We start from the raw sequence: 25,841 nt of genomic DNA, 5'->3' as shown, positions 1-25,841 counted from the left end.
ATTTTTTTAATTTGTTTTCAGCAAATACTGGAGGCAAATGACATATTTAATTGCTCTGAAAACATTAATTACAGCATATGTGAAAGGCTCTGGATCCCATACAGACTCACACAAGGTTCTGTTATAGCTAATTTTGACTCTATCTGAAAATCTGTAGATGCTAACTGATACCATGACTCATGTTTTCATTCTGTAATTGATGTAAACGTGGAAGGAAAGAGGCCAGTGTGATCAAACCCTCAGTCTCTCCAGTTCTGCATGATCCACACACTTCAGTACAACTCAAAATACAGCTTGCTAATAGAAAGCATCCCCTCATAGGAAAAGTTTTCCACTTGTGAGAGCAGGAAGTATTTTAGCAAGGAAAAAATACTCTTCAAACAAATTTAAATGAAGTGCCTAAAAATTAAAAGCTTTAATTTTTGAACTAACAATTTTGACACTTCTACTTTTGGGATTTCTAAGCAACACAAGCTGTATGTTGTTAACAAGCAAATTCTCAGCACATATTCATCAAGAGTGAAAAAAGAGGCTGAAAATTAAGCTGGCTAAAAAAAAAAAAAAAAAAAAAAGCCTGAAAAAAATTGAGGAAAAACTGGGTTTGAAAGTGTTAGCAAATATAGTGCATGGTTAATTGTTCACTTTTTCTTCAGAAAAATAACAAAAGGAGGAACATTACTTCTGCTTACACAGAAATGCACTGGTCAACTGCTCCAGTCCTTGGAGCTCCTACATCACAATCTCACAGCTGAAAAGCTTGGGCAGTGCCCACTAGAGAGCCAAAGGGGAGGAGGAATTGATGTCACACCTGATGGGTCACTGATGCCAGTGATGCCCACCCTCCTGTGTGGAATGGGGCTGATGTGAACACACAGCCAGAGATGTCTGTCCCTCCCACAACCGTTTCCTCCAGAAAAGAGAGATGCAGATTACCCCAAATCACTTGGGCCAAAATATACCCTGCCCAAAATTTGTATTTCAGCCATTAATGCAATGATAAATTTTACAAGAGAAATGTATTTAAAGGAAACTTCTCACTGACACTAAGCTGAACTTTATTTTTATTTCTTTTTGGTCCACATAAGTGTATTGAGAAGACTGAGTACAACGCACATCCCTAAAATTTTGGCTTCAATGTTTGCAGCTGTTTGGTTTTCCTCCAAATGTTATAGTTGACTACAATAATTTTGTAGTATAATTATTTGACTACCAAGTAAGATAGCTATATTAAAAAGGGGGAAAAAAGTCAGGGTCAAACTCTAGGTCCCATTAAAGATCTTTTCTTTCTTTGTGTTTTTTGCTACCAGTGCTAAGAGAATTCAATTAATCTGGGAATTAATTAATGGGAAGAGAAAACTAAATTCTAGAAAGAGGACTAAAGTAGGCCACTCTAACTAGAAGATTTTTCCCCTACTGCAAACCCCAGCTTTCAAAAGCACTTGCTGATAGGGAACACACTGCCATTGCAACATTTTTACCTCAGCTGAATGATTCTGCACTCGCTGTGCAGCACAGGAGGCAAGGGAACCTGGTTTTTTGGGGCACTAATCCTCCATTTGAGGTATTCTGCCTGCACCCAGAAAAGAAGTTCAAGAACAGACAAAAGAAAATAGACCTGACCACGGTCATTGCTCTGACCAGTTCTAGCAAGAGACCTGGACATACAAAACAGGTAGAACCAATCTGCTCTTAAGTGATGGCATTAATGCTCTGAATTTTTATATGATACTTTACTTTTCGATAGCACTTTTCTATAAAATTTTATAGAATATTTTAAAATTTGACATCAAATGTAAATTCTTAAACAACGATATGTAAATGCTCCTTTTCATTCCAGTTTTTGTGAAATAAACTCAGTATTTCCCACCATGCAATACCTTTCTCAGTCACACAGAGATTTCCCCCTAAACCTCTGATTTTTATATAAACAGGTATGACACAAGGTAATTAACATTTCCATTTTAAACGTACAGATTTATACAAGCTCATGTCAACAGAAGTCCAAATTTACTGTAATTACAGATTATTTACATTAAAACAAAATAAGAAATCAGTATGTAAATGTAATGTTTGTTGTAGCTAATGCAGCAGGAGGTGGTAGATTAGGTTCAAACAGCAATCAGTTAGCAAATCTGGCTAACATGTAAATGAGCAGAAGCCCTTTTGTTTACATTCTATTGCATTTTAAACTTCAGGATTTTTAAACTGTCTCATGAACAGATGTGAAAATAAAACATTAATCTTACCATTCTTATGGAAGCTTTCAAAGTAACTAAAGCAAGGCACTGCTCGTGTCCAGCTAAACAGACAGGACTAATAATTGGAGTTGCAGGTTACATAGTTCTTAATTAACACTCTGCTACAGTTGAGAATGTACAACAAGACACCACATCACCACCACAGCTCTGTAATGATCTAAAGCAGAGGTAGCAATATATGGAACTATTACTTGAAAAATGGGATCTGTGGGTTTTTTTCTTATCCACACAGATGATTACACTTGTTAAACAAGTTACAATCACTTAGAAAAATTGCATTGTTTCTAATAATCTCCATGGTATGCAACTGGGTATTGAATGCCTTTCAACTTTCCAGTGATTCATCAAGTATAATAAAGTATCTTTGACTTTCAGCTATTTAGCAAAAAAAAAAAAAAAAAAAAAAAAAAAAAAAAAAAAAAAAAAAAAAAAAGAAAGAAATACATTATATCCATTGCAATGACAACAGCAACAAAAAAAATAAATTATAAAACCCATCTCCCAGAACACACAGGAGAGAAAGGAGACACGATCTGGATGAGCCAGCTCCATGGCCAGACTCCCACACACACACTTTCCATGCTTCTCTCTCGCATTCTCCTAATCCTATTTCCTGAACTGGATATTGTCAGCCTTCAAGAAGCATCCAAGGCAACAAAGGGAAGGAATTGCACACTGAGGAAGTGATTAATGTAATCTGACAAAGCTGGTGCAAGGGATCTACCCACGTGGATATTTAATGATGGACATTCTTTGGCATGTTTCATTTCAAGATTGCTTTCCAAGGGAAATTGTGTTCTTCTCCACCCACCTGGTAACTTCTGCTCCCATTTGGTAACTTTTGAACTTAGTCACTGGTTTTAAGGAGGTCTTATAGCGTTAGAAAAGTCTCAAAGATCAGGAATAAATCAACAGCCAGCAGGAGGAAGGGGACACAAATTACCACCCACCTCAGTAAAAGGCTGCATTAAAAGTGCAGTATTTTATACTTATCCAGGTGACCTCTGGCCAGTCATCTCAAAACTACCCACAGGACATGATTTCTCCTTTCCTCTGATACTGCCTGACTGTGAGCTGGAGAACAGAGGCAGGCTGATATTCTGTGCAAGGGGAAAAATATTACACAAGTGCTGCAAAATACACAACAACTGGAGGCAGCATCAGAGGTAGGTGAGATGATGGGAAGCGTGGAAGGAGAAGGCTGATTTCCTGCAGCTGCTGGGATGAGGCAGGAATTCACTAGAAATCAGATTTCATTATTCAGCTCACAGAACATGTGGTTATTGTTCTGGATATCGTGCATGGATGAGTATGGCTTTGCCAGCTGAAATTGTGGAAGCAGGGTGGAACCATACAGGTGGTATTTGACATTTAAATTTAATCTTTCCACCTCAATTTACTAGCATGCACTAGTGATTCACTGGGTTTCTATTCCCTATAAAAGCTTTAGGTAGGCCACTGATGAACAAAGATACCCTAGGAGATTTTTGTTTGTTTAAACGGCAGGATCACTTTGCCATTACATTTAGATGCTGGTTTTAAGTCAGTTCTGGGTTAAGCCCATTCAGTCTGTCACAATAAACTTCAATGCCTTCACACCAATATGTTGGAAAAGGATGTTTCAGACACTGTTCTGTCTCACTATAAAGAGCAGACAAAAATTGGAGCTTACAGAGCTGAGGCCAGACTGTTCCTTTTAAGAAGGGCATATAGATAAAATATCACATACTGGAATCTCAGGCTTTTCAAATATCACTTTCTGGAAATATTCAAATCACAACTATTTATCTCTAGTTCAAAACAGGAGGCATTTGAAGAAAACAACAGATGAACTCCCCAAGTAAGAGGCAAAGTTCCTCAACATCCATTAATAATAGATGTGAGCATGATGCTTTTAAAAATTGTGGGTAACAAACTAATCTGAATAATAACTGACCTAACAGTAGGCAGTAAACAGTGTAACTGGGTTTGGTACATTGCTTCAATTAGATGTGTTTTGATCTGCATTGATGCTTTAATTGGAGGCAAGCCTCCCCTTTCATCTAGAATTTATGACTTCAGGGAGATGATCTAGCCTTCAAATTATCCGTGTTTAAATAGCCACTAATTAGTCATCATTTGCTGTCCCAAAGATACCAACTTTTATCTTAAAAATATCCAGAACTAATCTCCACTATGAAACAAATATAAACTATAAAAGGTAACAACTACTTTGATTTTACTATCAAGCAAAGTCCTTTAAAACCATTAATGCAATAAAAAAGGCTAAGAACTGTTTTTAAACAGTTTGTTGTTATATACTTTACTGCAGTTGCAATAAACAACCCTCCTCAGACTCCAGTTTTCTCCCCAGAATTATAACATCCAAACTACAATATACAGCAATACCTGGCTAGAAATTTTTTGAAATTGGAAATGAAACAATTAGCAGCAATAGTGCCTTTTCACTGTTCTTCAAATAGCTGCTAAGGTACAATGGCTTATTGTCCTCACAAACAAACACAGCTCCTGTTTGCAGTTCATGTACACCACCCTCTGGTTCAGTGCCACTATTAGGGACTAGTGCTCTCTTAACGCTCCTTTCTTTACCATTATTATTTTTATAATTCATATCAGCGTTCTTATTTCCTGCACAGACCACACGCTAACGTGCACAAGAACCTTTTAATAACACACAAAAGCGCTTTCAGTCCTTAGGAAGGCAGTAACTAATTTCTATGGACTCTCAAAGGTTTCCTCTCACCAGTAACACAACTGCACTTGCAGAATATTCTCCTATCACCTACAAGGTGAAATCCAGGCATTTTGCCCAGTTCCAAAGGCGTCCCGAGCAGCTCCTGCCGCAGGCTCGGTTCCTGCACACCCTCTAGCGGCTACCGAGCAAAATTCCCATTTATCCCGGCAAACAGCAGGGCTCAGGGATCCCCGCCTTCGGGGAAGGCAAGGAAACGAACCGAACCCTTGGCTAATCACTTTATAAGAGTATTTTCCGTTATAACATCGTTTCATTTTCAAACCTTCCCCATCCTCCCTGAGAGCAGAAAGAGCCGCCGGTGGCTGAACCACGCCCGGGTGGGCAGCACGGGCACTGCCACTGCACTGTCCCAGGAGCACGGACTGTCCCCTGTCCCCGGCACCTCGAGGGCTGTGCCCAGCTCTGGAGCAGCTCCAGAGAAGGGAATGGAGCTGGGGAAACATCTGGAGGGAAAGTGGTGACTGGGTGTTCAGCCTGGAGAAACCCTTTAACTCAGGAGGGACCTTCTCACTGTCAAAACTCCCCGAAAAGAGGTTGGAGCCAGCTGAGGGTCTGTCCCCATTGCCATGTCTCAAGTGGAAGGATGAGAAGATATGGCCTTAAATTGCACCACAGCAAGCTCAGATTAGATATTAGAAAAATATCTTTCCCTGAAAAAGTAGTTGATCATTGGATGAAGTTGCCCAGGGATGTGGTGGAGTCAGGAGTGCTCAGGAGAGGAATGCAGGTGGCACTTGGGGATATGTTTCAGGGGTGGTTATAGTGAATTGAACTAGACAATCTTGAAGGTCTCTTCCAGCTCTGATGATTCTGTGACATGTGAACATTCATTGCTTACTTCTTGAGTGTTCAAATCAGTAATAAAAGACATCCTGCTCGATTAAAGGAAATTAATTATTCAGCCTATCTAATTTAACACATTTTAGAAGTACAAGACAAAACAACGTAACAAACATTTCATGTAGAAAATTCTGATCTGATGGGAATGATTTATACAGCTTTAAGATATACATTAAATGGATCAACATGAAGCAGCAATTTATGCAAGGCCAGCTCTCATTTCCACAGGGACTAGATTCCTATTAAATTAAAGTCATCACATCTGAGAGATGTAAAATTCTGTATGTACCTAGGAGGTTCATGTACCCAACCAAAGTTTTAAAACAAGCTTCTTTTCAATGAGATGCTGTTAGTTCATCCCAACAGACACTAGTGCAGTGAAAACACTTTGTATTTACTGACTGCAGATTCCTGCAAATACACATGTGGCTTCATAAAAACCATAAAAAACTGCTCCCAAACCATGCAAATAGAATTTATGGCCAAAAGACTTACCCAGAATGACTTGAAGAAGGAGGAGGCAGGTCAGGTGTTAGAACATAAAGACTATTATTTTTTGGCAAGTGTAGACTTTTTAAAACAGTCTGAGGAGAGAAAAATCATTATAAATATAAAACATTCACCAATTCTGACTTTTTTTTTAAATTACAGGGGTGTCTTTACAATATCACCAAATACTTTGTTTCAAGATATACTTCCTGTTACTTAAAAATGTAATTTTTGTAGGTAGGCCACATTACATACAAACCAAACACAAACCAATTTGTCCTGATTTTATTTTGCAATGTTTTAGATTAAGAGTTCTTTGTGTGCCACCCAAGACATCTGACACTGTTTGAAACTAACAATTCTCGCATTGTAATCCCCACCCACAGATGCTCAGTTTGAAACTGAGTTCAGTTAACTGAAAACACAGTTGAAAACTTACACTATCATCTACATCTCCAGTCTTCCACCCTTTTAACAGCATTTTAGATGCAGGAATCTGAAGTTCATTTTCTAGAATATGTTTGATATCTCCTAGAGAGAAAAATAAAGGAAATATGTAAAATACACACGTTTACTGCTTTATTTCAAACAGCAATGAGTTGTACTTAAAAAACAAGAGCAAGGAAGAATTTACTATGAGAAGGATTTTTAGTCTAGTTACCCTCATAACATACCCTTCAAACAGTAAAGGACAAATGAAGTTTAAAAAAATAATCACAAAGCATGAATGATTGAAGAATCACATGATTTGGACATATATATTGGCAATTCTATACTCCATATATACTAGACACACACATTTGCAGCTCTGTGCTATCTGGAGCTCCAGACTTTGCCAGCCACAAAGAGGGTGCATATTTATGATACCAAATTTCATTATCATCAGTGCAGACCTAGAGAACTGGAATGTTCATACAACTGCTGACTGCTCTGACAGCTTTTTCAGTGTTTTGCACTTTTTGATGCTCTTCTGCCCCTGCAGCTATTACAGTCATAAAATAATTCAGGCTGGAAAGTACCTCTGGAGCTCATGTGGCCCAGGCCCAACTCAAAGGTCTAATTAAACCAGTTTAGTCAATGACTTCTCCAGCTGACTCTTGAACATATCAGGATGGAAGTTTGACAACTTTTCCGGCCAGCCTGTTTCAGTACTTCACCAGCCTCACAATAAATAAATAATCTTTAATTTAATATGAATTTTTGAGGTTGTGTCTATTGTCTCCCATTCTCATGCACCTCCAAGACAAGCCTGGCTCCATTTTCTCCATGTCCTCCAGCAGGCAGCTGTAGACAGAGGTCAGGTCTGTACCTTTCCCCTTTCCCCTGCAGGCTGAACAAATCCTCTTCTCTGTCCTCTCCTGTTAGCCCAGAGCTCCAGATCCCAACCAGACTTACTGCAGGATGTCAACACCTTTCCTGTAGTGGGCACCTCCAAACCCAACCCAGTGCTCCAGATGCTGTCTGGCAAGTGCTGAATAGAGGGAAATAATTATTTCCTGGGACCCACCAGCTACACTCTCACCAGCAAAGCCTGGGGCATGGCAGGTCTTCTTCACTGCAACAGTTCACCGCTGAAGCACCCAAGATCCCTTTTAGCATATTGTTTTCTAGCCCATCAGCCTGTCAGCCAGGTGGGGATAACATGGAGTTATCCTATGCCAGATACAAGACTTCAACTTCATTTTCTTGGAACCTCAGAAGGCTCCTGTCAGCCCATTTCTCCAGGCTGTCCAGGACCTGCTGAACAGCAGCTCTGCCCTCCAGAATATCAGCCACTTTCCCCTGAGCAGATTAAGATTGATTTTGATCAGTTTTTTTATCCAGTTTTTATCTTAACATTATGACTAGAAAAATACAACAGAGTACATCGAAGTCCTTACTAAAGCCACAGTGACATTCTCTCCCCTTGTCCACTAAGCCAGTCATCAAATTGTAGAAGGCAAATAATGCTAAGTACAATTTGCCTTTAGTAAATCCATGCTGGCTGTGGCAAATCCCCTTCTTTTCTTTCCCATGCTCTAAAAGTGCTTCCAGAAAGATTTACTCCATAATCTTCCAACTGACCAAGCTCAGCAATCACCACTGAACACAGGTTCACATTTGCCTTACCCTTTCTCTTTATGCTACTATACTTACAGAAACCCTTCTAAACCCTCAGTGGTTTCACTTTCACCTGAGCTTTGGTCTTCAAACCTGCACATCTCTGTGCTCCTGCTGGCACTCATCACTACTTTTCTTCTCTGAATACTTTATTTTTGAATTTAGCTCAGTCAGAAATGCTTTTTTCTTCTGTGCTGGCCTTATGCCATGCCTGCTCCTCTTGCATGTTGGAAGGAACTGCTCCTGTGCTTTGAAGAGGTTGTCCTTGAAGATCAACCAACTCTCTTGGGGCCCTGTGCCCTCCTGGGCAGCCTCTCACGGGATCCTGTCAAGCAGATCCCCGAAAAAGCAAAAAATATTCTATCCTCAAGCCCACAGCTGAAGCTCTGAAATTTGCCTTGCTCACTTCTCCCAGGACATTAACACAAGGCTCCACGTTTATTTCCCAAGATACAGGCAGAAGTCCTACACAAGCTGCCTCCTGCCCTTCAACAGCTTTCAGACGAAAGTTAACTATTAAGAAGTCAATAAGAAAAGAAAAATCAAAGTGGTATGGCTGCAGAATTCTGATCTGATCAGATTCTGAGACCTAATTTCCGTGGATGTAACTTAGCCCAAAGGAAAACGTGGGACGCCCATCAATAACTCAAACCCAACACCGCTAGGTGGCGCCAGCCAACACCAAATCCATCGCTCAAAAGACAAGGGAGATCAAAAGTTTCAATTTCCAAATTTCATCCCACACAAAAGGCTGCAGCACGGAAAATTGCTTTCATCAACTATTTCTTCACCTAGCTCCTTATTTGGATCTGTATAAGCTCTTCACTAAAAATAAGAAAATGAAAATATTTTTCGTCCTTAGAAGAAGTAAATTAATTCCCAGTTTGGGGAATGTAAAAAATAACATGCTCTGCAGCACTAGCAATAGCATACTTCTAACATACTGCTTCAAAACGCATCAATTTTAGGATAAAGACAATAAAACTGATAGAATTAATCTTAATTTGAATGAAAGAGTCAAATAAAAATTGAACTAAGAAGAATGCCATCATGTTCTTCATACCAGGAAGAATTCCTATAATCTTGTCACTAATCCTGTGCAGAAAGAGATGACATACAGATTCAAAGAGGAAATGCCAAGATCATCCGCTTATAAGTAGCTTGCATCTACACTAATCCTGCCCCAAATTACATTTTCATGCCTCAACTTAATCATTAATCTCCATTTTGTTTCTGAAGCAAGTTCCTAAGAAAACTAGATTTCAAAATAAATATTTGATAGATCACTAACCTTTACATTGGATTAGTGAAATTTTGCTTTTTTAAAGCTGCAAAGAGATTTGAAAATGGTTAGTAGCTGTGGAGGCTGCATTTTCAGGGGGGGTCTTTTGTGGTTTTTTTTTTTTTGTTTTTTTTTCTTTTTGAGGGGTTTTGTTCTGCTTTGTTTCAGGACTTGGATTTCTGAGGTTGAATCTTTTCAGCTTGTCTCTTTAACAGTTTCACGATAGCAGCTTTTTCATTTCATCTTTACAAATCCTTACCAACTGAGGAGCTGTCTTCAAGTACTACATCCACGTTTCTGTCTCTGTACTCAACCCTGAAGTCAAGCATTCGAGGTTGTCTTTCCACTATCTGTCTAGATGGCACTACATGGCGAAATGCTGAGGAGGAGGAGGGAGCTGAAGAAGCTGCAGCAGAGTGACTGGGGCCATACGCTGGTCCATGCAGAGTCTCTACACCGTACTCACTGAAAGACAGGGAAATAAGAAGGTTTAAACAGGACAGCTTGGGATGTCTAACCAGCAGTTAGGAAAGCAAAATGACAGTATTATTCACTTACTACAGTCCAGCACGCACCTCTTGAGTTATTGCTGTCATTGAAAATACTGCTCATTGAAAAGGAACACCTTCTGGATTAGTAATTTTAACATTTCAGAGCTCAGGAGTGATATAGGAGATCAGCACTGGTGACAAACAAGCATTTAAAATCCACTATGTAATTAATGCCAGAATTATCTTGAGGAGAAGGATTATTTCCTGTTCCAGGAGTGTTGTGACCACATAAAAATTGGCACCATGGCAACGACCAGCTTTCTACATCACTGGGCTAGCATCCAGTGGAAATGAGGATAAGAAATACAGCTCAAAATTCTGCACACAGATAGGTCTTTTCACACACCAAATTGGTGAAAAACAACTCAGATATGAAAAGAGATATCCATTTAAGGCAAATAAATTAGGATAATGAAGCATGTGTTTCAAAACAAACACCTAGAAGTACAACAGTAATGCAATGCTGAATGCTAGCTTGCCTTCAAGTTCCAAATCCTGCAAGGCTCCTGGAGGTTCATATAAGGATGTGTCCAAAACTCAAGGACACTCACAGCATTACAGGCCAGAATAAACTGGAAAACCCTCACTACCCAGAAACATCTCACCTTCCTCAGCAACCCTCTCCACGGAAACATCTAACTGGGATTGGAAACAAGTGTAACAAAATAACACTTTAGGAATATTATTCCAAGAAAAAAAAAATCAAAAAACCCACAAAAAATATGATGTACAAATTTGGAAGGCAAGAAACTTCATCAGGTAAGCCTGAGGTGTTGCCTTTTAGATGTTCCTACCAGGAAGATGCTGGGCAGTTACAGGATCTCATGGTGGATTTCAGAAATGCTGCAGTGTAACTTGTCTCATTTCCATTCTTTATGTGAATTTTTTCGAAAAATCCCTTCTGTTCTCAAAGATACCATAAAATTCTCAGTGGAAATGCTTCACAGAGCAAGTCAAATCTATTATTTGGAGGAGGTCTGAACTTTAAAAACTGCAAATGTGGACAGCATGCATGTCACAGAAGTGCAACAGCACTCCGCTATTGCAAACCCCATCATCGTGCCTTTCACATTGGAAACAGAAAAACATGTTATGCTTGTAAAACAAGGGGCTCCTTCACTTCTCACATCAGCATGCCCAGAAGGATGAATGCCCAGCTACAAAGACCCACACTCTCAGACCTATGGCTCCAAAGTCAGTCAGAGCTCTAAAGAACATGGGCAACAGCCTATAATTTTCAGGATTTAAAAAAGTATAAATACCAAGTGATGTGTGATTGTCTTTAACCTGGTGGACAAGTATGAATTAATACTCTTCAATACATTAACTGACTGCAAGCCCAGTTGTCTTAAACCTATTTGATTCCACAACAAAAGGCATCCTACATACCTGACTAGCAACTTCTAATAGAACATAAAAAGCCTCACATCAGTAAAATAAGCCTTATCTGAAAACCACTGGAAACCAGGTTTCTCAATCTTCTGAGCCTCCCTTTAAACCACTTCCACTGGAAGAATACAAAACAAGACAAAAAGAAAGTAACAAAAATACACATCTGAAACACATTTGACTGTCTAGTAATTTCTAAAAATTAATAAATTACTGAGAAAAAAAATATAAGTGGGCACTGGACCACCTTGTGATTGAAGACAGGCATTAACTACTCTAACAATTCCCCAGCTTCTTTTACCCAATCAAACATTCTGGTATTTTGGATAGAAATGCTTTGAGGCCACAACTTACACGCAGAAAGAGTGCTCCACACCACCAAGATTTGATCTCACATTGACTGAACAGGCCTTACAGTAAATATATATTTAGTAACTTTACTGAGCAAATAGTTTTGTCCTCAATCAAAACCTGACTCTATTGAGTGACAGCTTTAGTAAGTATTGACAGAGATGTCAAACACCACTTTACCTACATTACGTATCTTTTTTCATCATTAAAATTTTTTAAATAGTACATGAAGTATTTTTCTGAACATATTTTTAAAACACTGTTTTACTGTCTCTCTCAGGTAGCTCAATTCCTGTTCTGCTGTTTTCAATTGCCTCATCAGCACTTAGAAGATCAAATTTCTGTGACTTCGAGATAGCCAAGCATCAGTATGCAAGCCAAAAGTTAATTCAGAAGCTGAAAGAAAATCAGTAAAACTACTTTTAGAAGGGAACAACCTTACTTTATCTATCACAGTTTCTGCTGCCTGTAATTCAATTAAAAACTAACTAAAAACAATAAACAAGTACAAATGTTTTTGGCCAGAAATGGGGAAGCATGGAGTATCAATACCTTTAGAAAAGCATAAGGAAAAAGAAATACTTAACCAGAAGCATATCAGCATCCAGACTTTGTAAAGAGACAACCCTGCAAAGAATGACCCAACCACCAGTGAATTCAAAATAAAAGTTAACTATTTTGAATAAATGTTTGAGCTAGTCCTCTATCAGTATGGGAAAAACTGAATGTTAAATCAGCTTTGCCAGGAATAGAATTTGTGGCTCCAGAAACAGCTTTAAAAGGAGAATTATGTCATCTTCTTAGGATTTAGAAAGGAAAAAAAAAAAGTAACTGTTACCCAGCATCATTCTCTGCATGTACTACTCCAATCCTCTGTGCTTACCTTTGTAGAATGCCATTTTCTTGTGGTATAACACCATTTATAGCTGCCTGAGAAGAGAAAACAAATTTTGAGTTAAGCATGCAGAACAAAAACATATCACAACTTTTATAACAGGTTTTAAAGAGTGATCAGCTTGCTTCAAAACATGTCCTAAAATGCTCTCTGTTTAGTGAATGTTCTTGGTGAACAATATGATCATCGTGGTATCTACATAAAATAAAAGCCATATCTAAGTGAAGAACAAACATGAGCTGAAGCTCAGACTCCTGTTTGTGAGGAGATCTCCTGTCCCCCAGAAGCACCAGCCATGGCCAAGGCCATAAACCTGCCCAGCTGCACACCCCCTTCGTGCTGAGCTGGTGCAAACAGCTGCTCCAGAGCAGCTCCATCACACCTACACCTCCTCAGGCTGCCACGGAATCACACAAGGGACCATCTCAAACATTTAAACCATCTTCAGGTAGAAAAGGAAGAATTTTTTAAGCAGGGTTTATGCAGTTAAATACCATTCCATGCTGTCCAAATCATCAGAAGGCTTAACAGCAAGATTAAAGAAAGCCTGGAGCATGCCACTACTCTCCATTTTCTCCTGTACCAGCAGCATTTCATCCCTTTTCTACCCTCCCAGCTTCTAACACCTGGTGAAAGGGTGTCTGGTCCCCAGTGAAGAAGGGAGCACCAATGTTCAGCAGTTCACAGTACTCCAGGACAGTGTCATACCCTGTGACTGAACTACTGACAGTCATCATCTACCAACACCATTTGTACAAACTAACATTTAAAAAATGTAGCTAAAGTAAGGGCTTAATAAACACAAAAATAGATGTAATCAAGATTTAAATGCCACGGTTTCTTTTTCTCTGAATATATAAACATGACTTTTTTACAATTTCCATTAATAGCTAAGGCTACATGAAGTCAGGAAGTTCTATTGCTGAACTCAGCTGAATTACTGTGATACTGCACTAAGATTTACCCTGCATTTAGAAACAAATATTGCATAAATAATAATTTAAAAAGCAGAGAAGGAAAAGGTCAGAGGTACCCATAAGCTACAGCAACAACTCACGAGGCTGTATCGAATTACAGCGAAAACAAAGTTCCCTACCAGATCAGTTTTTAAATCAGTTTATCCACTGTGCATGGCAATAATCAGTGGTTTCTTTTTAACAACGTGTCTCATTTATCATCATTGTGGTTTTTGCAGTCATACACAGCTCTTGATGGTGTTCATCTAATAAACCTCCAGGAAAGAGTAGGAGGTTTTGGTTTATTTGGGTTTTTCTGGATTGGCTTCTACCTCCCATACTCTTCAGCAATATACATTTAATTCCTGTCAATCAACAGATAAAGTCGGCTGAGAGACAAAATTCTCCTTTATTTTACATCTGTAAGATACAGAGAGCAAATGTAGGTTTCATACCACAGAACCTACACTAGTAATGATCTGCTGGTGCAACAAAATTCTCTTTACTTGGGGAAAAGAAGCTGCTTCAGCTGTGAAGAAATACAGCAATGTGGCATTTTCACACTTCTATCAAAGCTCTGTCTCAGAGGATTAAATCAGCTCAAACTTCTTCTGAGCCTAGTTAGAGGGGTTAAATACGATAGAGGCTCCAAGCTATTTTCTTTAAAACTGAATAAGTCACTTGTTCATATATTCCCATTTTGTAAACTTGATGACATTTAAGGGGCACAGGAGTAAGAAAAAACAGCAGAAGCATTATGTACCTTTTTGATGGAAAGACCTCTATTAACCACACTGTAAAACTAAAGAGTCCAGACACTGTTTGTTAAGCAAGATGGAAGACTAAAATAATGTAGACAGCAAATGGTAGCAGTGCACATGTACATACTGCATAAATATTAAATATCCATGTTCTAACACGACAGCTATAAGTAGACCCTGCAAAGAAAAAAAGAAAAAGGAACAACCATCTGCTTTAGAATTTCATTGGGAGAAGGTTGTGACTATAAAAAAAAAAATAATTAAAACAAGAACACGTTACTAAGGCAAGATCTGTTCCAGGCTGTTCCTCCCCAGTGTCAGCCCCCTTTGAGAGAGGCTCACATCTCTATGGTTATGCAAACATTTCAGGATATTACATTCTTTTTTCTCTCCAAACAGGGATCTTTGATCACCAAAACCACCCTGTGTGGCTAGTTTGTAGTCATTAAAAATGTGTGTTACCCTCAAAACAATTTTAATAACCAGTGCACTGAATCTATTTATGGGTTATTAATATAAAGAAACCCAGTCTGGATCAGAAAGCTCCCCCAGCTCTCAATAACCTGCGCTGAGAGTGAGGCCAGGGAAGCAGCACTCCATGCTTATGCTGCTCTCACTCTGCAAATCCACGAGTGTCCCTGCTGGATCCAGGGTACCACAGCTCTCTAATGCTATTACTATTTAAATAGTGAAGTTCACCTCAAATGGAAAAACTGTAGGGGCTTCAGAAGATTTTTCCCAAAGCCAAGAATCCTAGGTGTGTCTCAGTGCTATCCATACATGAATTCTGCCATAAATAACACCGTCTCATCCTGAAACAGAGAAATTTCTGTTTTGATGACAACCTTCAAACAACTACCAGGCTCACAATTTAGCTCATTAAATTATAAACTGAATGTAGCTCTTCTTGAATTATACATTTTGTTTAGGGATATCAATCATATATCCAGGAATTGGAACAGCTTATTTAAAAATTTATTAAGAACTGCATAACCTGGCCTAACTGAACCTGCTTTGGGCAAGAGACATCCAGAACAACTTCCAATCTCAAGTACCTGTGACTCCATCATCCAACAGCACAAATTATCTTCATAAACATACTGTGAGTCCTGGGGTTTTCTTAAATAAAAGGATCTCAAGAATGTGATATAACAACGGACTGACAAGTGCGTGTTACAAAGGTTCAAAGTAAGAATATTTTTTGATGTGTTTTTTCAGCAGCACACTTCCAAGTTACAGTATTGAAATATATTAAATCCAACTTTTTTTGTTTCCCAAAAACATAGGGAACAATAAGGCAATAGGGTTAATGAAAGGTTATAAAATTCTTTAACGGTTTGGGCAACACAAAAATCTGTGGCATTCTGAAATTATTAGGCACCTAAAGAACACTGCAAAGCAGACACAAATTCAGAACTTTTTCTCAAAGGAATATTAACTTCACTAGATAAGTAGTTCTGACTAATTGTGACTATCTTTCACGAGCACAGAACAGTGTTGGAAAGAAAAGCAAGACCCACCATTCGTTAATCATCTATTGAAACAACAATGTCAATAACTTCCTTCAAAATACACAGTTCTAGTGCTAACCATTTAAAAGCAGCGAAGCACATCTTAGAGTGACTCTCATGCCAGGGTCCTATGAATAATGTGGGTTTTTAGATAGCACAAATATTCAACTCAAAAGCTGTAAATACTCAGTGGTTTTCACAAAGTTTGAAGACGGACTGGATTTACCAATCATATTATTTAAAAGCAGAAGTCTACATACACTGATTGAATATTCAAACGAGGCAAGGGGTTCCTTCCTCTTCACGAACAACAGATGGGAGGTAGCTTTTAAATTTCCAGAATTTCCAGAATTTAAAAGGGATGTTTAGATGAATTAATTCATCTAAAGAGGCAAAAGAGCAGTTAAAGGCTTTTGCAGTGGGTGAGGAGGGAGCTTCTCCTCTGCAGCCACTTCTTGTTCCTCCCCTCTCCTTCCCAACCTCCACAGCACACCACAGTTTTGACAAACACAGACCCCTGAAAATTTCCCCTTTGCCCTTTTCCAGGCAAGAGCAAGAGGTTTAATGAAGCACAACACAAGATCAACTCTCCAAAGCAGGGCACTAGGAAAAAAACCCATCCATAAGCAAAAGGAGAAAGCGAGTTGGAGCAGCAGAGTGCTGGAAGAAGAATCCTTTCAGAGGAATGAGGCTGGAGAGATGCAAATAACCTGCACACCTGAGAGTCTCACTGGGATAAACAACCAAACCAGCTCAACACAACCTGCACAAGCTGCTCCCAGAGAATCCCAAAAGCCTTTTTTAGGTTTGACTTGGATTCAGCAAGTGAGACCACTTGACTCTACTTACCCAAGCCCTCGAAGAGTTTTACATTTGTTTGGCTAAAACCTGAGGAGGTTTACATTAAACAAACGCAGTACACAAATGAAAACCTCGAGACAGGGCAATAGGAAGTGCCACGGTAGATGATCCAAATCCCAAAGATGTCCAACCAAATGGCACCAAGTGCTTCAGGAAGTCACAGGGAATTGTCACAGAGTAACTCGCTCATGGCGCATTTTCTTCCAATCCCCTGATTTTCTGACACATTCAAATTTACACTATTAAATTTTTCATGTATTCAATTTCAGGCAATAACCTCATAAACCACATATTTAATTATTTCTATGAAACTCAGCAGAAGCTTTGAGATCATGAGGGCATTCATTTATCACGACTTTCAAAAATCTACATTCTCCCTCAAATGCCACCAACTCAGATTTTACTTGTGGTTTAACACATCTGGCAAACTAAAAAAACAAAGTTCTGCATTTTGTGCCTTCACTGTTCATTTTGTTTCTCCTTCCTGTCATATACTTAATATCTTCTCGATATAAAAACGATTTCTCTCAAATCACAAATGCAGAAAGTTTACCCCATGCTGTTTTCTACATTAGCAGAAGCAAAGATAGGAAGAGCTGTTAGGTGCTTGCAGGACAGTATTTAAAATTATAACCAAAACCACGGGCATTTCATTGTTTCATACTCAGAACAAAGAAAAACTTGGTTTAGTATTTGACTCTTTCAGCATTTAATCTTAAGATTTATTTTTTTCTGATTATTTAAGTAAATATAATAAATATACATATCAAAACTTACAAAACCTCACTACAGAGGGCAAGATGACACACAAGACAAGCATACTGTAGTTTTGATTTCTGCAGAATAAAAACACTCAGCTGTTATATTTTGGAAATATTAACCTGTATTCATCCGCGCTTGGGGATCACTCAAGATCTGTTGAATTTTAAAATGGGTAACAACATACACTTAAAAGCCCTCATTAAGTAATCAATAATACATTTTTAAAAATATTTGTCTTTTGTATTTTATTATATATTTCCACAGCCCAAAACAGGTAATTAATAATACTCTGTTTACAATTGTCAGTCTATTGCAAATAATTCTGCTCCTAATTTGGGCTAAATGTGATATTCTCACAGATATACAGTACTCCTACTCTAATTTTCTGCTTTCACAAGATGAACTTCTTATCCTAAAGATTTAAAATCCACTTTTTATTTGATGTTGAAACAAAATTAATGGACAAGAGTGCTCCAAATGCTTTCTACAATGGAGAGAAAGGGGTTTTTTTAAAAGAAAAGAAACAAAACCCAAAACTGAACAAATATTATCCAGAAAGAGGAAAAACAAATAATTAAATGATAAAGGAAAGCATTAGCGAGACAAAGCATCCATGAAAGAACTGAAAAAGCAAAAGTGAATTTCAAACTGCTTCCAGACCATCAATCTCAGTGACAAAGGAACATATTTTCACATGTAAAGCAAACAGTAAAGCAGAACAGGAGAAGTGCAACGATTAGTTCCTTTTGAGCACAGAGGTATTTCTCAAAATGAAACTAACTCACAAGGCCCTGCTATATGCATATATTTCAGTAATAACAGTAAACATTTTGAAATAATGCTCCTCTAATAACTTTCATTTTTGCAAATACCGATTTGGGTTAATTTTCAACAGAACTGGTAATAATGGGTACTGGCAGGTGCAAACACATCAGAACATTTACTCTGACCTGCTCATACTGTGATTTTTGATCTACTGGGCAAAAAGTAAGACCATGCACAGACTTCTCTTGCAATCAGTTTACACCAATAAAAAAGTAGAATATTCCAGAATAAACAGCAGAAGTTTCAGTAACTGGTGCTGACAAAAACATCCTGTAAGTGGAAGTCAAATACTGCAGTCCATGTGGATTAATACAACAGAGGTTTACTGAAACCAGCTCTATTAATTACCACTTCTTTCTGCCCCAGGACATCCAGATTGGACTCTGAGATTCCCAAGCACAGGAACATGGTATCTGAACAGCTTTATGCAACTACCAAATCTCACTTTGTTATAAGCAAGTCTGAGATGTGTATTCTAAACAAGAAATTCCATGAAACCTTCTGCAGAAATACCAATCACTTTAAATAGAAAGAGACTTTCTACACACAGCTACTTCGAAACCATTACTTTCAGAGGTCACAAAAATTGACTGCTACGAGTTTAAGTAATAAAAAATATTATCCCATTTAGATTTTTAAATTAACTCAGTAATATTTAAATAAGAAAATTATTAATTGTGCCTCAGTAGTAAGAGAAGCAATCTCTACCTGTGTTATTTTTGGCAGGCTTTTCAAGGCAAAGGAATGAGTCAGCTTTTTCCTGTAGCTTATGTTATACTTACTGGCATCTCCCCAGCTTTGCAAGTCTCAAAAGTATTTCCAAGTGCTAGACGTGAAGTTACACCCACAAAGTTTACACAGAATGACAACATTTGTCCCCATCGTGGTTAAAATTTAACCAAAAACTGTAATTGAACTACAATGAAATGTCTTCTATGCATTCTGCTTTATTTCAGCTTGCTTTCTTTACAACAAATATACTTCATGAAAAGCTGCAAAACAATAGAATTGCTAATAAAGCAAAAAATTAACATTTCATCAAAAAATGCCACATGAATACATTGACCCAGATGATTCACTTCATCAGCAAGAGAGCACGCGTTGAAATAGTTTACAATTAACACTCTAGATGTGGTTTCCCATTTCTCCCTACATCTTTGGTGGCTTCAGCAAATTTTTTCCTGTCACTCCTACAACATGCCTAAATGCATTAGGAAGCCTTTCAACAGTTAGATATACTCCTAAAATTCTGAGGGGAAAAAAAAAAAAAAACCACACTAAATTTTGCACAGTTCCTTAATTTTTATATCGTCACTGCCTAATTCCCCAAACAAAGTGCAATGGAAATAAAAAATTCATACCTGAATGCTTTTTCCTGGCACAGTGAAAGTAAAGAACATGTAGAGATTTCTAAGAAGCTTAAGGATCAGCAGGTATCTGAGCTGAGCCTAGTTCAGCAGGAATAATGGAAAACAAACTACTCTCAACAAGCCACTCAAAACTCATTGAACAGAAAGGGAAAGTAGCCCATGAGGTGTCTGTGACTTTGACACACATACAAGCACCTTGGTCATAGTCATTTATGTCACAACTTCGACACTAATGCTGCCTCACCTTCTAAAAGAAAGGAATGCTCATGCTGAAAACCAAAACATATTTTATTACTCCTTAAAACGTTAATAGATAGAAAACGGGAGAGTCAGATGAATCAAAGGTTATGCCTTGATGTGAATATTGGAAAATGTTCTGAACTCCTGTGTTTTTTACCCCTCTCCTAGTCGTTTTATGGAAATCTGAATGGCAACACTAAAATGCAAAGTTTAGGGATAAGCTACATCATGACAATATGTTTTTTTGTTCAGTCTTTAAAAAAAAGAAGTGGGATTTTTTTTTTAGTCATTTGTTGTATTAGCATACTAACTCTTAGAAAGTACTACCAGGGAAGAAATTTCAGGACACAAAGACTCAGGACACAAAAATTCATAGAATTACTGCCAAAAGCCTAAGGCCCCTTCACTGAAAGCCATAATAACATGAAATATCAACAGTGTTCCTCTGACTCCAGCTGCAGCCAGCCAACTGCCTAATCACTAATCCATAATAAAAACATAATTATGCAAGATTTAGCTTAAAAGTTTGGAAAGCAGAAAATCCCAAGATGAAGTATGCAACCTGCAAGTTGTCTCAGCATTCCTCCAACAGCCTGTGCTGTACTGCTGGAGGGGCAGCAACCCACAGCTTCCAGGACAGGCTAAGGAGACTTTATTTCAACAAAACTAGAAACTGTTCAGATATTCAACAGTATTTTAGGTAAATCCATTTTTAAGACACTATGCTTTGAAAGTCTGATGGCTCTAGATCGCTCCTAGCTTTTGTGGTAAAATTTTTTTACAAATAAGGTTCACTTGCAAAATAGCCACAGCACTGGCACAGATGCTGCTTCTTAAATAATCTCCTTAGTTTTTCTTCTACTCACACAGTCCCAACATGACTCAATGACAGACTAAACACTTGTCAAACACATGTTTATAAGATGTGTGCAATTTTTAGCCCAACTAGTCACAGGGTAATAAACTACAGATACCTCATACCAGCCGATTCACTATTAGTATATTCTAGAAATTTGGTCTGAAATTTGATTGTCTCAGGACAAATGAATGTTAAGCAATCTTCATAGAAACTACCAATACAGAGGTAGCACCTTTAAAAAAATATTTTTAAAAACTAAGGTAGGTGGGTGATGCATCCACAGAGCTCCAGCAGTTCTGTCAGGCAGTACTGGCATCTCAGGTGCTGCTTTTTGCTTATTCTTAGGACACAAAATCCTCTGGTAAAAGAAACAAGTGTCTTTCACCATGAACAAAAATCTAAATTTATTAGTCACAGTGCTAGTTTTATCACTATACAATAGAAACTTGAGGTAATTTCAGAAGTAACTAATTTACCTTTTACTTTACAACACTGCCAGCAAAGCTTTACTTAAAAATCTTCTCCACTCTCTTTCTGGTCAGAAAGAGAACTAAAATTTCATATACATCATCACAGCATCAAAATACTGCCATAAAACACACAATCACAACCCCTCTGTTACCCTCACATAAATAAAGCAGGTTTTTGGGAGTTGTTTTGGGGTTTTTTTTTAATGGATGAATGTGCATACAACTATGTGGAAAGCCATGCCACGATTACAATTGCCTACACACCTACACATTTCATATAATCTTCCAGGAAAAAAAATGCATTAAAAGGAAATGTGTTTTACCAAAGATTAAGGCATTTGAAAGTAAGTAAATCAATGAATTCAATACTGTTTTAAAGAATCAACAAGTCTTCTGTGCTGCCACCCAGCTGCATAAAATACACAGCATCCATCTGAGCTTACTCAAAGACACAGAAATGTCACTTTGAAAGCTGCAAAAAGCTGGAAATACAGACAATGAGAAATACAAAAATTTTTGCAAGCAGGGATCCCTAATTTAACAGAAAACATAGTAAAGATTTCCCAAGGGGATTTCTATAGCCCTTTGTAAAAGACAAGTTCACATACAATTGTGTCCTTCTGGGAGAGATTAATGCTGCAGTTGAGCACATAAAAAAAACCTGCAACTCCTGAATTTCCTGGAGAACAGGCACCATGCCCATGGGATGCCTGCATCAGTGGGATGCCCATCCACCAACACTCCTTGGGATTAACTCACTCAGGGCTTCCTTCCTCCTTCCCTCTGCTGGCAGCAGGGCTGTGAATGCTGCACAGGCTCCTCACTGTAGTTACAGTGGGTATGAACCTGCTGAGCCAACAAGAACATGTGGCACAGGACACCAAGATCCACAAGAGAACACCTGTCTAAAACAAAACTTTCAATGCTCCTTTAAAAAAAAAAAAAAGAAAAAGAAAAGGGATACAAACCTCTGCTTCCAGTAGGCAGACGTGACTGTTCATTTGACTACAGGGAGAATGTTGTTTATACACAGACAAGCCCATGTTCCTAACAGTGAAAATCCCTCAGATGCAGTCCTAATGAGAGGAATACACCCTGAACCTCTCCCTGGTCCCACAGTGAGTGCTGTCAAACATGTGCCATATTCGGTATGCAATTCTGGAGCACAGAAAAGAGCAGGTCAGCAATACAAAGTAAAAGGGCTAGATGTGATGGACACCATCACCACAAAGTGCAGTCCTGGTTCCCAGGCACCGAAACACAGCCTGCCTGCGATGCAACAGGAGAGCTGCTGAGCACATGACAAACACTGAACGCTGCCCCACATTTAAGGAAAAGAAAGGGCCCTGTGCCAATCTCAAATTAATCACCTGCTTTCTGGAGGCAGACTAATTCAAATCAGTGAAAATAACAGAGAGAGAGCACACCAAAGCTGTAGCAGGGCAAACCAAAGAGAAACAGAGAGAAAAGACAATGTTAGTGTACCAGTCTGACCAGCTCCTACTGAAATTTGCTACACCTTGTAACAAAAGGACTGTTACTGGTTAGAGCACAGTAAAAGTTACAAATAACAGATTGCTGACAACTGTCAAGAGCCCATTTTTTGCTATTCCCACCTAAATGGCCACCTCCAAAAAAAAAAATTGCCAAGTCCTTCCTGATTTTTCTCAGTTCAATTTTTTTTTTGTCTTTTCAGTTACTTTTTTCCAAAAGACATTACACAGATGTAAATACACATATACAAAATTGGTACTTTAAGTAAAAAAAATAAAAATCCTGTCTGACAAATACTATTTTCCAAGAAGTTGACAAGCAAGATGCAAAAAACCCTCCATCTGTCTAAGTTAGTTAAAATTAAAAGTTCTGCTTGAGAGTTGAAGCTTTATAAAAACAGATGTTCAAAATACACAATTTCTCCTTCCAAGATAGTGAACCACTACTTCCCAGGTGGAATCTGGAACCCAAGTATGACAGGAACTGAAAGTCATCCCATCCAGGTGCACCAAACTGGAGTTTTACTGAAGTCATACTGTGCTTTGATCCTCTACCAGAATACAGAATAATCAAATCAACTATAGCAGGAAGGCACAAAGATAATTTTGAAAATAAAAAACCAGGAGCGGTTATATATATATATATATATATGCACAATCATTACACACACATTTACAAGTAAAGTGAATATTGGATAATAAATGCCCCTCTCTCCCTGTTATTTTGATGAAATTTATTTTCTTCTTAAAGCAATGCTGAAAAGTACCTATATTAAAATGTCTCTTGGAAAAGACATGAAATAAAATCAGTTTTAAACTAGGGAATAGGAGTAACAACAAAAATGGCGATCCATTTTTGGGAAAAATGGTAAAAAAAACCAGAAAACTACATGTGGTGAATCCTGCTTTTCATTCAAAAATCCTGTTCTGATTACCAGTACAGAATATAAAGTTATGCTGCACATGAAGGACTTGAATTTTTCATTAAATCTGTAAAAGGTGGAGCAGATCACTTCACTTACTTTGATGCACAGGTTCAAGCACTGGATCTCAAGAGAGCAGAGAGCTCTCACCTGTGTAATAATCTCACATTTACAAAGGTCCACACTGCATAAGGTCAAGTCACTAATGGGTGATTTTCTTTTAAATACGTACCATCATCAGAAACATTTCAACAGACACAGAGTTGGGATTTTTCACTTTTTTCTTTTTATTGTTTTGACACAAAATTTAAGATAAATGTCATTCTTGCCTTCACATGCCAAAAGAGAAGGTTAGAGTCTAAGCAGGCAAGCTATGAAACCACCAAACTTTACAACAGACAGAAATTCCTAACTTCTGCTTCCTCAGATGGTAAAAATTACCATAAATCAATAGAGCTGAAAGAAATGACACCCAGGAAATAACATATCAGCGACCCTGGGAGGCTTAGGAGAGCTGGATCCATTTATAGCAGAATGCCTGAAGAGATCATTATATTATCTATGTTGATCTTCTGTATCTCACAGAACATCTGAAACATTTCATCACCCAGCCTATATTAAGCCCTGTAATTAGGCTACAGTGTTCTAACACAGAAAAACCCTGGTCTGCTCTACATGCAGCAGACCACCACAAAGGCCAAGTCTTATGCAGCAGAGGGGAAATAATTATTGGCAAAATGAGGCTTCATGATCCCACCAAGCAATCTGGACACTGTTGCTGCAGATGAATTCCTCTGCAGCACTCTTGTGACCGAATTTATTTTCAGCACTTGAACAAAGCCAAGCGACCAAACATTTATGAAAGACAGCTTCCTATACTGCTTCAGGCAGCTACTGCAACACATATACAACTCCTTTGAACACTGTAAAACATATACAACTCTGAGATATTTAAATCCAGTTTATTTAGTGCCAAACAAGACAAATTAGAGGCAGTTTATATTGTCTCAGAGTATTCCATATAGAGGATTAGAGATGAAGACTTCTAACTGGGGGTAAGTAATCGTTTAAAGTTCAAAAATAGGAAATTGACGTTTCAGTTCTAAACTAAAAAGTAAAAGGAATTCTGTTTAACTCTCAGCCATAACCAGAAATGACTATTAGAAAAACTAAACCAAGAAAGCAGAGCCTTACAGCCTATCCCAACTTTGTTTAAAGGTAAAACCAAATGTCCAAAAGATACAGAACATAGTAACAACAATAGGAAAGACACTGGTGACATTTTAACGCTTAATACTAAATTCTAGCAAGACCAGAGGAAAAAATGCAGGGACAAAGTAAGCAGCAGGAATATTTCCTCAGTGCAAACAAAGTAATCCTTAGAAAACACAATCCTTACACAAACACGTAGTAGTTGCAGCACAACAAGTAAGAAACTTGTTTTTTGAACTTAACCTCTGCTGTCTCTGCATTCTGATGTACTTCTCTGTCAGCCCATGTCAGTGCCTACTTCCCTGTTTCTGTTTGGGATCCTTCTGCTTTCCAGCTCAGCAGGGCTCCTTCTTTTGGTTGTTTTGGCTGAAGTTCCAGAGAAATAACAACGCCCTTGAGCTGAGTGTCAGAGAGTTCAAGAAGCAACAGGTGCCCAAGGGAATCTTCACCCTGGGTCTTTAGCACAGCCTCTGATAATGCACAGGTTTTTTTTCCTGTTAATTCCAAACAGGAACATGGAATTGAGACACAGACAGGCTGAGTGAAAAGCAAGGGTAAACAATCTGTTTGAGACAAGAACTTATGGTTTTGGGTTTTCCCCCTTTTACTGTAGGAGCGCCCCTGACCTTTGTTTGATGACACGCTAATGGGATTTGCTTGGCTTTCTACTAATTAGTCTAGGTGCCTC

The 25,841-nt window shown here is 38.3% G+C and overlaps 1 protein-coding gene across 1 annotated transcript in view; it reads right to left on the bottom strand.

The window, feature by feature from the left end:
- FAF1 (Fas associated factor 1) overlaps positions 1-25,841 on the bottom strand; it is a 150,147-nt gene that overhangs the window by 105,026 nt on the left and 19,280 nt on the right. Inside the window, exons 3-6 of the mRNA XM_066325506.1 lie at positions 12,899-12,945; positions 9,984-10,189; positions 6,782-6,873; positions 6,349-6,437 (exon numbers count right to left, since the gene is read on the bottom strand). Of these exons, the coding sequence (XP_066181603.1) occupies positions 6,349-6,437; positions 6,782-6,873; positions 9,984-10,189; positions 12,899-12,945 (434 nt within the window). The remainder of the gene's footprint in view (positions 1-6,348; positions 6,438-6,781; positions 6,874-9,983; positions 10,190-12,898; positions 12,946-25,841) is intronic.

The sequence above is a fragment of the Sylvia atricapilla genome, chromosome 9 (genome assembly GCF_009819655.1).
Source record: "Sylvia atricapilla isolate bSylAtr1 chromosome 9, bSylAtr1.pri, whole genome shotgun sequence".
NCBI classification, from domain to species: Eukaryota; Metazoa; Chordata; class Aves; order Passeriformes; family Sylviidae; genus Sylvia; species Sylvia atricapilla.
This window is presented reverse-complemented; position numbering and strand designations above follow the sequence as displayed.